General features: G+C 35.9%; 1 protein-coding gene across 1 annotated transcript; it reads right to left on the bottom strand.

Annotated features, from left to right (window-relative positions):
- Window positions 1-4,255: 4,255 nt before the first annotated feature.
- LOC110882585 (polyamine oxidase 2) lies at window positions 4,256-10,264 on the bottom strand. The gene is made up of 10 exons (XM_022130572.2): window positions 9,736-10,264; window positions 8,746-8,861; window positions 8,544-8,632; window positions 8,320-8,433; window positions 8,120-8,207; window positions 7,900-7,985; window positions 7,701-7,803; window positions 7,094-7,191; window positions 5,670-6,099; window positions 4,256-4,777 (listed from the first exon to the last, which is right to left on the bottom strand). Exons 1-10 carry the CDS (start codon window positions 9,776-9,778, stop codon window positions 4,469-4,471), a joined length of 1,476 nt encoding a protein of 491 aa, XP_021986264.1. The 5' UTR covers window positions 9,779-10,264; the 3' UTR covers window positions 4,256-4,468.
- Between the last annotated feature and the right edge of the window lie 4,912 nt (window positions 10,265-15,176).

Genomic DNA, 15,176 nt, shown 5'->3' with positions numbered 1-15,176 from the left:
CGACATGCTGCCCCTTTTCAGGTGTGTCAGGCTCGTCGGTTATGGAGGTTACGCCACGTCAGTCCATTGCTTACGTAGCTCTGACAGGTAACTGTCATTGGTGCCACTTGCACTGTGGTGTCAGTACCACTTGCTTGAGTACATAGGATGCGGTGCAAGCCGCATCGCTACGTGCGGTAACATCTGAAGTTACCGCGTCTCCTACTTGTGATCAAGGAATACGCGAGATGCGGTGCTAGCCGCATCGTCGTCTTGCCTGCATCCCTTGTCGTGACGAAAATGTCCGTAGGGTGCGGTGTCAGCCGTACCACTACGTTCATCTCCTTCTATGCCTAAGGTAAGGCTTTCCTGTATTGATAGAAGTGTTCACTGGACGCGGTGCGATGCCGCGTCGCTGTGAATACTTCCGTTTTCGTACACCAGATGTGATGCTATGTCGCATCACTCTACCGTTCTCCTGTTCCATGTAAGTCCTCCTTTGTTACTAGATAGATTGGATTCAACCCTTGTGTCGATGCGTTCCCGCATGGGCATAAGTAGGTTGTTAGCTAGTGGGGGTTTTGATAAGGGTACTGGTCACTCGCGGTCGATGCTGACGCGAGATCTGGGACCATACCCCTTCAAACACTTTATTTATTTACAAACTTTTGGCAACTAAGAACTCCTTGATCTTCTAAAACTCCACAACTGTCAAGTAGTTCCTATAGCTTTCCTCATGACTCACCTGAGATAAGTATACTCAAAACGACGTCAGATATATACTGGTGAGCTCATACTATACAATTTTTATAAAGACAGACCACAGTTTACATTATATGCATACACAATATGGGCATGTGACCACATTATAGTCAGGTTGGGCCTCATTGAACCTTATAGGTCACATTTGACTTGTCACAAACCATCGTACAAGAGACATACTGGTCCTCCAGCTGTGTCCCCCTACGGCCGTCACATAGGTATGAGTGTGTGTCGCCGGACCTTATAGGCACGAAGTGCCTGTGGGTACAACACCTTATTACCCTTCCCAGAGTGACACACCTCATTAAGCATAATCCAGCTGTGTCCCCCTACGGCCGTCACATAGGTATGAGTGTGTGTCGCCGGACCTTATAAGCACGAAGTGCCTGTGGGTACAACACCTTATTACCCTTCCCAGAGTGACACACCTCATTAAGCATAATAGGATCCCATATACCCCTACTGACACATGCATACTGCAGCATTCTCATTATTACCAGTTATGGACGAGTATACTATCACAGTTTAAAAAACAAGTATGATGACTCACCTGATTAGCAATTGCTTAACAGCCGCTAGTAATACTGGGTTATTTCTCAAGGTCCTGACACAATTACATAATCCTAGGTTAGGTAATGGTACACCTAACTAGTCATTATCATGGTTGCATATTGGTTAACCCTACCTTGTTTAAGCATGGGTGATCAGTCCATGCCTAACTAAGGCTAGGCTACCCAATACCCGCCCCTGACAATAACCCTAGTACCTAAAAATAATACTGACACTACTACTACTAATATATTATTACTAATAATAAAACTAATATTAACTACTAAAAATAAATAATAAATAACTAAACATAAACTTAAACGAGAGTATACCTCAAAACTATCTACAGCACGCTGATGTAGAGTTTTCCTACTGCTGCTCCTACTCGCGCTCCAAAAACGACTACTAACAACACCCAACGGGGTATCGTATACTCAGGATTCTCTATACTAGAGCATTCCCGTTAAAGAAACTGGTACCTAAACAAACTACTGAGACTCTTATTTAAAGCAAGCAAGCAGGCACCTCAAATCCCTCTTGTTGTTGTTGTCGATGTGGGATTCAATTGACGTGCCTACCTACATGCTTGACCTGCTAGCTTGCTTGCTTATATATATTAATTCAGCTGCTTAACTCATTTTTCTTGTATAACTTTTAAAATATGACGTTTTATAAAACGACGAATATGTCATTAGAACGAGCATATTTTTATCTACGTTTTAACCTAAGTTTCATTAAAAACGGAGTAAGGTAAATAAAATAATATATTTAATTATTAATATTAACGGTCTCCTATATTAGCCAAGGTTTGTCAAGATATTTCACCTTTCACACAATCATCTTACTCGTTTAACAATATATGAAATATAAATTACATATTTCACACGTTTATAACCAGCACATTAAGGTTCGGGGTATTACACTACCTCTTAATGGAACCATTAAGAATTTTACCAATGAGAAGGTAGAAGAATGTGACATGTGATGATTTACCATTCAGAGGTTACCTCTTAACCATTGTGACTTAAGTTACCTCTTATTCATTCAGAGGTTTTAAACCGTTAAGAGGTAGCATATGAATGGTCGTTAAGAGACTACCAAACAGCCCCTAAGTCGTATTTTCTTTAATAGAAATCTCCTATTTAAGTCGTATTTTTATTAATAGAAGTTTGTAAGTTTTTTCAAGAGGTATTATAAGAGAAAACTTCTGTTTAACAGCAGTTTAAACTTTAAACCAAATCTTAATTGTGTTTAGATTTTATTAGCCTTTGTATTAGATTGGGAGTTAAATTACTTCAAATCTACAAAGTTTAGCTTCTTATCCGACATAATGCTGGACATTTCAGGTACATACCAACAGGTGTCCTTTTTGATCTTCTTTGCGCTGAACCAGAAAGACCTTGGAATTTGATGGTATATATTAGTGGTGGCAAAATGGGCAAGTTGGGTGGGTTTGGGTAATGAGTCTAGATTCGTTTTCACCCGAACCGCAATGGCCCTTATTTAAAAGCCAAATGTTTGACCCGAACCAAAACGACCCTTTTTTAAGCAACCCATTCTGACTCAAACACATCCTGGCCAAAAGCAAAATGACACTTTTTTCAAAGCAACCCGTTACACCACCCGACCTGACCCGTCCGTTTTGCAGGTATAAAATATAACAAAAGCAATAATAAATGTGTAACAATCTAATGGTCCAAAACAGTTGAAAGTTAATTTAGAAAGGAAATACCTAAAGTATGAACAGAAAATATAAAAACATAAATAGTTCATTTATCTTTTAATTTGATTTTCCCTAGATAAAAAATTTACGTTCGTTAATATAAAAAAAAAAACATGAATACACAGTTATGTTAATTTCTTTTTGCCGTCATTCCAATATAAATTATAGCGAAAGTGCATGCAAAATAAAGTATTTTTTGGTATCGTATATTATACCAAGTACCGGTACCGTACTGATATCTTACCAATATTCATTTTTATGGTTTCAGTTACGACAATAATTTATTTATCATCTAGTTTGATTCTTCTCTAATACCTTGCGTCCATTAACTTTTTTTTTTTTGTCAACATCCCAATATAATTTCTTTTGAAACATAGTTTTATACAAAATTAAGTATGTTTTTTTACCAAACTTAACAAATCTCGTCCAAACAACATCAGTATCAATACCAGTATTTACTTTTTATGGCTTTTGTTTTTTGATACGAGTCAAATTCGATATTATTGCACTACTAGAACCATACAGCCATAATCAGTACGACGTTCGGTTTGTGTGTTTAAAATTAAATATAAAAAATAACTAACCAAGAAACAAATTAGGCCACATAAAACTATTGATGATCAAAGCACGAGTTTAGAAATAGAGTTTAAAATGAGTTGAGCTCAGCCACCGCGTATCCCTCCCTCTTCTTAGTCGTCCTTAAACTAATGGGTTTCAACCTTGGCATCACAAAACGGTGAAAAGATCAACAGGGCTCATTGGATCTGGTTAGAAACTTAACCATGATCAAATAGAACTCTTTTCTATACAAGTTCTAAAACTATTTCTATTTCTATTCAAATATTTTAATTTTTATCTCAATGTTGGCACTTGTTATTATTAAGTATCTATAAGAAAATGCTTGTTAGATAGGGTTAGGATCATTTGTGAACAAACTCTTGATAATGAACTGTGTGAACTAATCTTAGCCCTTGATTATCAATACACAAGTGTAAATCAATAGCATTGATTTGATCAAGATTTGATGATGAAAATACACTAGTGTATTTTATGATTTGATGATGTAAATCAATGGCCAGGATTTGTTCACTCAGTTAACAAATAAACTAGTCATCACTCTAGAATCCCACCCTGTTAGGATATTCAAACCCAACGCTTTCGACCCGTCCATGGTATCACCCCATTTCGTATCGCTTTTACAATAAAAGCTATCATAGGCCTTAAGTTTCAACACAATAAACATGTAACCAACATACCACATTACACTAATCCAAAGTAAAAAACACCACCAGATTCATACTTAATTATGTAACAAAATATTATAAACATAATTAAGAAAAGTCCCACACTAATCACTCACATAAAACCTTTATTATTTCTGTCCATAATAGTAGAGCTTCTTTAGCATTGTGATCACAATCACAAACCACACCATATCTTTATATATGACTTAGATTAGATACGGGATATCAATAACGGGACAGAAGCAGGGGTGTCCTCACCCATGACCGGGTGGAACAAGTCGAGCTCCCCGTAACGTTCAAGGACCCGCATTCGGCAGTCCTCTGCAGCCAGCTGACCAGTATGGTATGCACCATGTACCGAGCCAGGGTGGTCTGTACTTGTTGCTTCCCCTGCAAAGAATAAGTTGTCAACCGGGATCCTTAGCCTTTCATACAGATCATGGGGTTTTCCTACTGCATCGTAGCTATATGACCCGAGTGAGTTTACGTCACTGCCCCAACGAGAAACCAGATGCTGAATCTGCATTTACAAAAGAACATCACAATAATTGTTAAAGATAATTAACCATCACAACATAAATATAAGAGTAAAATGCCATTTTCGTCCCTAAGGTTTGGCTAGTTTAGCGACTTTCGTCCAAAGGTTCGTTTTTTCGCATCTGAATTCAAAAAGGTTTGAAATCTTGCCATTTTTATCCGGATCGTTAACTCTATCCGTTTTTCTCCGTTTAGTCAGGGGTATTTTCGTCTTTTTGTTAACTTAAAAGGGCAACTCAGTCTTTTGAATACCTGTACATTATGCTAAATGCTTGCACATAAAGTGAAAAAGACCGAATTGCCCTTTAAGTTGACAAATAAAATGAAAATACCTCTGACTTAACGGAGAAAAATGGATGGAGTTAACGAGCCATATGAAAATGGCAAGACGAAAATGCCCCTGAATGATTTTGGCCCCTAACACTAACTATGTTACTTTTCTATGTTGAGTGTAAGGGTATTTTGGTACTTTTACACCTCAGGGGTTCTTTATATAAATTATAAAGATTTTTTTAATATTTAAGGGGGTATTTATGTAATTACTCAAATTGACAAAAACCATACCACAATCTCATTCTTCTTTCTCTGTAAAATGATTTTTTTTATTTGTATATATTGAAAAGATGTTTTTGTTATTATTTTTATTTTAAACTTTATATTGTTATTTTGTTATTTTTACAATTATTATCTAATAAAACTTGTTTTAAATATACAAATACTCTTACACTTGAAAGAAAAAAAGTAACAAAGTTAGTGTTAGGGGCTAAAACCGTTACTAAATGCAACCTCAGGGTTTGATGTGTCAAAAGATTCCTTTTTGGGCCGAAATAGTAATTTACTTTAATTAATATAACGCAAGAGGAAAGAGAGATTACAGGGGCAGAAGCATCAGGAAGAATCTTTTTGAGATGTATAAAAGCAAAATTAGCCGCATCATCATCCGATAATTTCTCAATGTCTTTCGCCAGCTGTCCTGCAGGCATATAAACTAGAACAGGATGACCTGTCGCCTTGTGAAGATTAAGAAAGTAGCTACAACCATAAGAAGTCTGTGCAACTACTCCTAAAAATTCAACATTCGGCCAAAAAACTCGGTCAAAATGCAAAATTATTTTGTTCTCTATTCCCACTCCAAGGTCAGCTATGGCTTCTTCTTTCCACTGGGGCAATCTTGGTTCAAACTTAATAAAATTTGACTTTAAAACACCAAGTGGTACGGCAATAACGGCGGCATCCGCAAAAAATGTGGTTCCATTTTCAATTGTTACCTTCACGCCGTTTTTACGTCTATTTATCTTTGTAACCCTTTGTGAATACAAAAATCAGGACAAAAAAAAGATGTAAGCTAAGGCTATGAAACAATAAGTAAAATGTTTCATTTTATTTAATAGATGCCGCAATTGCGCTCTTTACTTAAAAACAAGTCGGTTTGAGTTGTGTTCTATTTCTAATGGGGCACATGAAAAACTTTACACCCAAAGTCGCCCAATGTCTTAACTCTTAACCAGGGGTGTTCTTCGGGTTTCCGATTTTTCGGGTCTAGTTGTTCGGGTTTTTGCCTAGGAAAAAGTGACCCGGTAACCGACCCATTTAAAGTTCGAGTTGTTAGGGTTTGGGTTATTCGGGTTCGGGTTAGTTTGGGCTGGGTTGTTCGGTTTTCGGGTTTAGATGTAAAATGAAAAAAGAATGTTTTTTTTTTTCTCACGAAATATCATCAAATATATCATGTTTAAAAAAAATATCATCGCAATTCAAACATCATTTAACAATATGGTATGATAATGTTAAAAACTCACAAAACTTAACGTTTCAAATACAGAAACACTCCAAAATAAATCGCATCTATAGAAAAAGACGATAAATGTTCGGGTTTTTATTCAGGTTTCGAATTTCGGGTTTTTCGGGTCGGATTGTTCGGGTTTTTAGTTGGGAAAAAGTGACCCATAACCGACCCATTTAAGGTTCGGGTTGGTCGGGTTTGGGTTATTCAGGTTCGGGTTTTTCAGGTATTCTCTAAATCGAGTTCGGGTCACTTTGAGTTCGGGTCGGGTTTCGGATTAAAAAAAGGACAGCCCTTAGCATACAATTTTCTAAGATCGTTTTACTCAAAGATTTAGGTTCATTTTGTAATAATATTGTTTTTGATATTCGTAACTACCACAATACTTTATTTTTACAGATTTAAAAGAACGGCCAGAAAAACTGTTAGCGGGTCAAACCTAACCAACCTATTTTGACTTGTACTGAAAAAGAAATATTCTTTTGACCTGTTACCCAACCTGATAATCTTACGTCTTACCTGTGACCTAATCTGATGTCGAGGCCTTTAGCAAGTGTATTTATAACTGGAAGATAACCGCGCACCATAAGCCCATGCCCACCAGGAAGCAATTCTTCCTGTTCAATTGAAACGATATACCATATATGTAAGATAGCGACTATTGAAATACATTCAGCTCCAAATAATCACAGAATTTAAAAGTAAAGTTATGTTTATGATATATATAGGGAATGGTTAAAATAGGAACTACCTTGAGTTGTGAGAACCACAAGAACTTTTTGATCCAAAGGTCTTTAGATTTTTTTTTTGACGATTTTAACAAAAAAAAATATCGTATACGACTTCTTACGGTGGCGTAAATCAAATCTAATGTTCTGGAAATGATGATGTCAGAAGTCATTTACACCAGCGTAAATCAACTTACTTGTCGAATAAATGCCGGCTCGTAAATTTTTTTCGGTTTTTTTCACAAATGTCTTAGTTAGATGTTAATCTACCTTGGTGCAAAATTTGGTTGAAAAACTCACACGAGAAGTAGGAGTTCTCGCGGTTCTCACAACTCAAAGGGGGTTCTCATTTTAAAGTATCCCTAATTCCCTATATATAGAAAGAGAAGAAAACATGCCTTGTCCCAGCATTTAAGAGAGATGGTTTCAGCATCTGCGGCAAACCAGCCTTCCATTCTACACAAGTACCACTGTAACACCTTGTAAGGAAGCCCCTCTAACCTATAAGAACAAAAAAAATGCAGCCTTTGTAGCGTCATACGATAGAAATGAAAATTAGTTATTTAAATGTGAAGATTATCTAACAAATAAGTGTACCTTAGTTTTGGATTTCTTTCAAACACAATTGATATTGCTTGTCGTATAGACATGTCTTCGGTGACCTCGTCCCTCACTTTATTAGTCTGCAAGAATGAAGAAAACGATAATGAATGAAAGAACGAAAAGGTATAAGTGAAGTTTTAAATAAAATATAAAATAACTTGTTTGATTTTTTTTCGGACAAAAATAAATTAGAAAGATAAGATAGAATGCATGCCTCTTCCAATATGGTCTCGAACGTTATTCCAACCTGTGAGACTAATTCTTGAGGAACTTGATTTCCGTCCATATCAAACAACGCATAGCTGAATAACAAAAATAATTAAAGCAATACATCAACAAACAGCAAACTTAAGAGCTTCACAGTTTATTAATTACAAGTACACTAAATATAAAAAGATAAATAAACTTTGTTACCTCTCCAAATCATGGTCATATAAAACTGAGTTGTCACCACTGGTCCGGTATAAAGGTAGCCCGAGTCTTCCGATAACTGGTGCCAAAGGATTTTCATTACAAACCCCATGCAACCTGCAAAATTTAACAATAATGTAAAATTATTAAACAATTCTGAAGATGGTATTATGTTATGTTATGTTATGTATATCTCCAATAGTGGAGTGTATGAAGCCTTTTCTCACCATGATGCACCTAAGTCCACGGGAAAACCAAATGAGTAATCGGTACGAACGCGACCACCAATTCTGTTACGCGATTCAAGTACAGTAACCTGAAAAGGCATGAAATCAATGAAAATAGGTGGTTATTTTTTATTCTTACGACATTAAAAAATACTATCATCATAATTACTGAAGTAAATATGTTCTTTAGAGTTTAGTGTACCTGAAATGAAGCATCATGAAGTGCACGAGCAGCAGATATGCCAGCAAAGCCACCACCAATCACGATAACAGATGGTGAGGCTGAACGCCTTGATGCAACGTTTGAATAGCAGATTGCTACATTAAGGAATAACCAGAATTAGATCGTAGGCAGTGAAATTGCTATAAAGGTTGACAAACTCCTCAATATTATAAGTGTCACATATAACTTCAATAATGAGTCATCAGGCGAACACTATAGGTTAGTTGTTTTCTAACTTAGCCAGTTAAGTTGGCCAAAATAATTAAGCCTCCTTCATCACAAATATTCCTGATATATATTGAAAAAAAACTGATGGCACACATACATATAAATATATGCGTGTATTTGTACAAACATACGATGCATTGATGTGTATGTATGTGGGCGTTTATCAGTTTATGTGTGCAAAAGAAGTTCCAATTTTATTTATTTCTTCAACAAGTTTCTACTCTGATAACATAAATAAGTGTCAAAGACCACATCACAGAAACAATGATATACATGTTCACAGTAGACCCCACTAGTTGCAATCAATACATATAGGTGGTAGTAGAATTCAATCATCCAACAACAAACAGTCTTACAGAAAAACTGGCACACAACACATACAGCCCAAATAATATCATTTTAAAATATCTGAATACTAGTTATCATCTTATGTGGGATACCACAACACAGTTCTTCCCCCACATGCTTGAATTTACGGAAAAGCCACCGCCACCGACACTCAATTACACAACACTAGAAAACATCTTCTAATTAGTAGTACTACAAGTATATTTAATTTCCCCTAAAAAATAAACAAATTCATATCAACTTCAAAATTAAAACACACTAATTTAATCCTACATACAAAGATCAACAAAATCCAAACCTCATCCAGTAACTAATCAAACATTACAATCAAAACAACAAAAAACCTAAATCCAGAGCAAAACTGAACAAAACTGAACAAAATTAACAATATACCTTGTTTCAATTGGGGATTACTCTTGTCTCCACCTGAATCCATGCTGCGATGATGATAATATTACACCAAACGATCGAATCACTTGCAACAAAAACAGTAACAACAACAGCAACAAGCGATCAACACGACTTCTGTAATCCAAGGGTTTGTTGAATTGAAAATTGGAAGCAGAGGTCAATTGAGGCGAGTGATGAAGAACAAACAGAAGCAAACAAGTGATGAAGTGATTCGAATTAGACGAATTACAGGACAGATTCCACAAGCAGCTCATGCGTATTGCAAAATCTCTCAAAACCCTAAGTGATTTTGTGTGATCTGAAACAACTCAAATTGACGGTCAGAATCGGCGATTAGATTGATGAAGAGATCGGATTCACCGGAATGATGTGATGATTTTGGGGAATTGATCGGCAGATTGAGAGATTTATGGTGAAATTAGGGTTTGGTGGTTACTAAATTGATGAAGATACCAATCAATACACGTTACTCTGTTCCCCTTCTTATACAATACAAGTTATGTGGCATTTGTTAGGTTTTCATAAAGTAGGTACATGTGATGGGTGGTTAGTGTGTAAATATTTTTAAATATAATATTGTGAATATAATAATATTAAATATTAAATAATTAAATAAATAATGTATAAAGAAGATTCTTTTTTTCCTGTTGGTACTAATAAAATATTAAATTTATGGTCCAAAATGTTTGTAGATTTGCTTTAGTTTATAGAATATAAATAGTTTGATTAATAGTATTTCCACAAATAGAGTGATGGGTATTTTTATATATAAAAAGTGAGGACTGTGACATGATGAAAATATGATAGTATGAAAATAAAATAATTAGATTTGGGAATTCGTATAATCAAACAAGTCAAACTTGTCAGCCCGTGTGATACTAGAGTGAAAATTAATAAAAAGTGAGGTTTGTGACATACTAAAAATATGATAGTCATAATACGAGTATGATAATAAAATAATTAGGTTTACGAACTTGTATAATTAAACAAGTCAAACTTGTTAGTGTGATACTAGAGTGAAAAATAATAAAAGTGAGGTTTATGCCATCATGAAAATATGATAGTCATGATACGGGTACAGAATAATCAAGTTTGCGAACTTGTATAATCAAACAAGTAAAAGTTATCAGCCCATATATAAAACTATAGTGAAAAAAAAGTTTTTGTGTATTTTGTAACGGTCTACTTGTTTATGACTTGATTAACTCGTTTGTTATAACCTCCCAATGTGTTTGGAATAACAACCAACTGATTTGCAACCCATTAAAACGGTTCACTTATTTAGCTAAATCGATGTGTGTGTCGTGTCCAGGTTACATGTTAATAATAATAATAATAATAATAATAATAATAATAATAATAATAATAATAATAATAATAATAATAATAATAATAATAATAAATAATAATAATAATAATAATAATAATAATAAAGGATCAGGGGTAATAATAACGTCATTTCACCCTCCATCTAACAATCAACGAGACAGTTAACTAACAGAAGATTGTAAAATGTAGCGAGTTGGAAACGTGGGGCATGTAAATGTTCAAAAGTTTCTTAGGGGTGTCTAAAGTGTCAAGATGGTCTAACTACAGGGTTGTAAACTGACGTTTACTCATATATATATAGAGAAGATCATGAGAATACTTTTTCTTTGTGAGAAAACTCTAGGGATGCAAACGAGCCGAGCCGAGCCTGACCAGGCTAGAGCTCGAGCTCGATTAACTTATGAGAGCTCGGCCTCGAGCTCGGCTCGATTCGAGCTTTATTTTCAAAGTTCGAGCTCGGCTCGTTGGTATTTTCTCAAGCTCAAGCTCGGCTCGGACTCGGCTCGTTTATTATCTATTAATTAATATATTAAATATAAATAATAGACTTTTTAGGCTCGCGAGCTCGATAACTGAAGCTCGGGCTCGTTTACTAAATAAGCTTATTTTTAGGTTCGAAGTCGGCTTGTAAACAAGTTTAAAGAAGCTCGACTCGACTCGTGTACACGAAGGCTCGACGAACCTAACGAGCTTCACATGCGAGGCTCGAATTCGGGCTCGATAAACAAACGAGCTTCATTTTAGGCTCAGGCTCGATAAGGCTCGGCTCGTTTCGAGTCTTTCTCAAGCCGATCTCGAGTGGCTTGCGAGCAGCTATGCTCACTAGAAAACTCTATCAAACGATGGATATTTGTGTTGAGTTTTTGAAGGGGTTTAGTTTTATAGGGTGTAGAGTTTAATTTTTAGAGGTTATGATTTAATTCTTAGAGTTTAGTTTTTGGGGTTTAAGATTTATTTCTTATTATTTAGTAATGGTTAGATAAAGTTTTATTATAAAGAGAAAGTGCCTCAAAATCCATCCCCCATATATAATAGTATATTATTATTTCTAATTTCCCCTTTATTAATCACAAAAAAGTTTTGTAGATAGTAGGGGTGCAAACGAGCCGAGCGGCTCGCGAGCTACTCGAGATCGGCTCGAGAAAAAGCTCGGAACGAGCTGAGCCTTATCGAGCCCGAGCCGAGCTTGAGCCTCAAAACAAAGCTCGTTTGTTTATCGAGCCCGAGCTCGAGCCTCACATGTGAAGCTCGTTAGGCTCGCCGAGCCTTATCGAGCCTTAGTGTAAACGAGCCGAGTCGAGCCGAGCTTATTTAAACTTGTTTACATGCCAACCTCGAACCTAAAAATAAGCTTATTTAGTAAACGAGCCCGAGCCCGAGCTTTACTTATCGAGCTCGCAAGCCTAAAAAGTCTATTATTTATATTATTTTTATTTAATATACTAATAAATAGATAATAAACGAGCCGAGCCCGAGCCGAGCTCGAGCTTGATAAAATACAAACGAGCCGAGCTCGAGCTTTGAAAACAAAGCTCGAATCGAGCCGAGCTCGAGCCCGAGCTCTCATAAGTTAATCGAGCTCGAGCTCGAGCCTGGCCGAGCTCGGGCTCGGCTCAGCTCGTTTGCACCCCTAATAGATAGATAACACTATTCAATTTTATACAAGTAACTTTATCTTTGTGTACAATTAATTAATGCACTTTTTTTTCTTTGGTTTATTGATCTATCCAACCTTTGTGTACAATTAATCAATGCACATTTTTTTTATTTAGTTTATTGCTCTATCCAACCATGGGTCCATATATCCTACCTTTACCAATTTTTTGTCTGTAAAAGTTGAAATTCAATTTTTTTTACACATTCACCCTATTGTTTTGTCTTTTATAACTTTCTCACAAAACATTTTTCATTTTTACCTATAGTTTTCCAATTTCAACTTTGATCACATATACTTTTCATATTTTTCAAAATTTATCGTTTTACCTATCGCAACTTTGGTCACATATACTTTTCATCATTTTATAAATTTATCGTTTTACGTATCGGTCTAAATTTTGCGAGTTAAGACCTTGCAACACGCATGTGTGGCTCAAAGTTTTTATGTTATTTGGTTTTGCGGTATAACGGCTCTGTCACAATATACGGGTCATAAGTCGACTTAGTTATTACTTCTATGTTTTACTTTTTGGTCTAATTTTTGCAAGTTAACACGCTACAACGCGCATGTGTGGTTCAACGTTTTTGCATCTACTTTTTGTTATGTTTAACAGTTCCGCAGCGAAGCGCAGGTCTTAAGTACTAGTACCAAATTTAAGTTAGAAATCTAAACCAATTAGGCGGCCTAATGGCCCATTTAAACTAGAAATCTTATCCCAATTACTTAACGAACTATACTCAGTTAGTCAATTACCTATTATAAATTATAAATTTGTAACATAGTTATGCAATAGGTAGTGGTATATCATGCTTAAACTAATTTTTATGCATACATTAGGTGTATAGTTGGCTTAGTTGGTTGTGTGTTGTTTCTGGGCTGCCACGTACCTAGCTACGTGTATAACCCTCACCCTCTCTTTTCACCACCGCAATACCGCCTCATTAACAAAACCCATGGCATACCACCTGAGTAACAAAAACCAGAGCGTTTGGCTGCCTGGAAGGACCACCGGACAACCAGAGGTCCGAAATCTTATCGTCTTTTCAGTTGGCAATACAACCAACACAATCGCCAACCTGGTGGGTCAACACGTTGTCACCCAATGATTGAGACTTGGAGATTGATTTCCATTGATATCATTTTGCATCAGTTTGACCTCTGCTTAAAAAGGTCATCGCCACCTGACTACGGCGGCTTAAGGTTCTGGTGTTCCGGTTGGGGTATGAAGTACGAATTCAGGTGAGATTGGTTATCTAGGGTTTAGATCTGCCAATGCATGATCGAATGTTTGTTTTTATTTTGCTTGTTATGGAGTTCAAATATAAACACATCAGTAAAAAAATATTTTTTTATAGAAAGAATCCGTAGAAAAGAGGAGTTGAACAGTGGCGGAGCTTGACCAAAAGCTCCGCGGGGGCGAAAAGACATGTGACCCAGAATTTTTTTTTCTTATCGCTATGTTTCGGGTTATATGTTCGGGTCGGGTCGGGTCAAACAATAATAACTTCAAATAAAATTAATTAAACTTTACTCATTCAAAGGACCGTTCTTACATATAAAAATTCTAAATTTGAACCCTCAAGTTTCATTTATATAAAACTAGTTTCGGACTTTATTTAAACTCACTTCAAGTTTAAAAACAACTAAAAAATTACTAATAGCCCCATTTTCACCTTTTTTTTAACTCAATACGAAAATATGTTTAATTTTTTTGGACAATAAACTTGGTAGGGGCAGAGGAAATTTTAGACAAAATAATTGGCAGGGACGGACCTATATAATTTTAAGAATTTTAGACGAAAAATCAGAAAATTACACTACCAATCGAAACATTGGCCGAGGCGGGTACACCCCTTGCCCCTTAAAAGCTCCGCACTTGGGTTGAATATATTAGGGGCTCCTTTTTTAACCTCACCCTGAGCCCCAGATTCTTTTGCATTCCCAGAGACACGACCCTACCAAAATCCAAAAACCTAATTTACGTGGACCCAAAATGATAGCCCGATCACGAAGCAGAAGATGCTAATTAACACATGCCTCAACATGTCTTATTTATAATTCATAACACATGAAAAGTTAAGTTATAGTGTATAGTTAGTGACTTAATGGTCCCCTATTACAATACTATATACTCCATGGTGTCATAAACTTGTACTTTATATGGTGTCATTAACTTTTATAGTTAATGGTTGATGATCTCTTTCTACGATATATTTGATACGTAGAATCCGTTTATTCTAATAGTTTATGGTTAATGGTCCGATGTACATTACCATTCACCCTCATAGTCATAGGCCCACTTACGTTTAAAGTTCAATACTTTAAGATATCTCAAGTATCCCTGTTCTATGCCATATTTTTGTGATAATACTTTAGTTTGTACATATGTTATCCACTTAACAATCAAGTTTCCACAATTTTGGTTACTTTTTAGTAA

Source organism: Helianthus annuus, chromosome 16, assembly GCF_002127325.2.
Source record: "Helianthus annuus cultivar XRQ/B chromosome 16, HanXRQr2.0-SUNRISE, whole genome shotgun sequence".
NCBI classification, from domain to species: domain Eukaryota; kingdom Viridiplantae; phylum Streptophyta; class Magnoliopsida; order Asterales; family Asteraceae; genus Helianthus; species Helianthus annuus.
The sequence above is the reverse complement of the archived record's forward strand: the minus strand, read 5'-3'. Positions and strand labels throughout refer to the sequence as shown.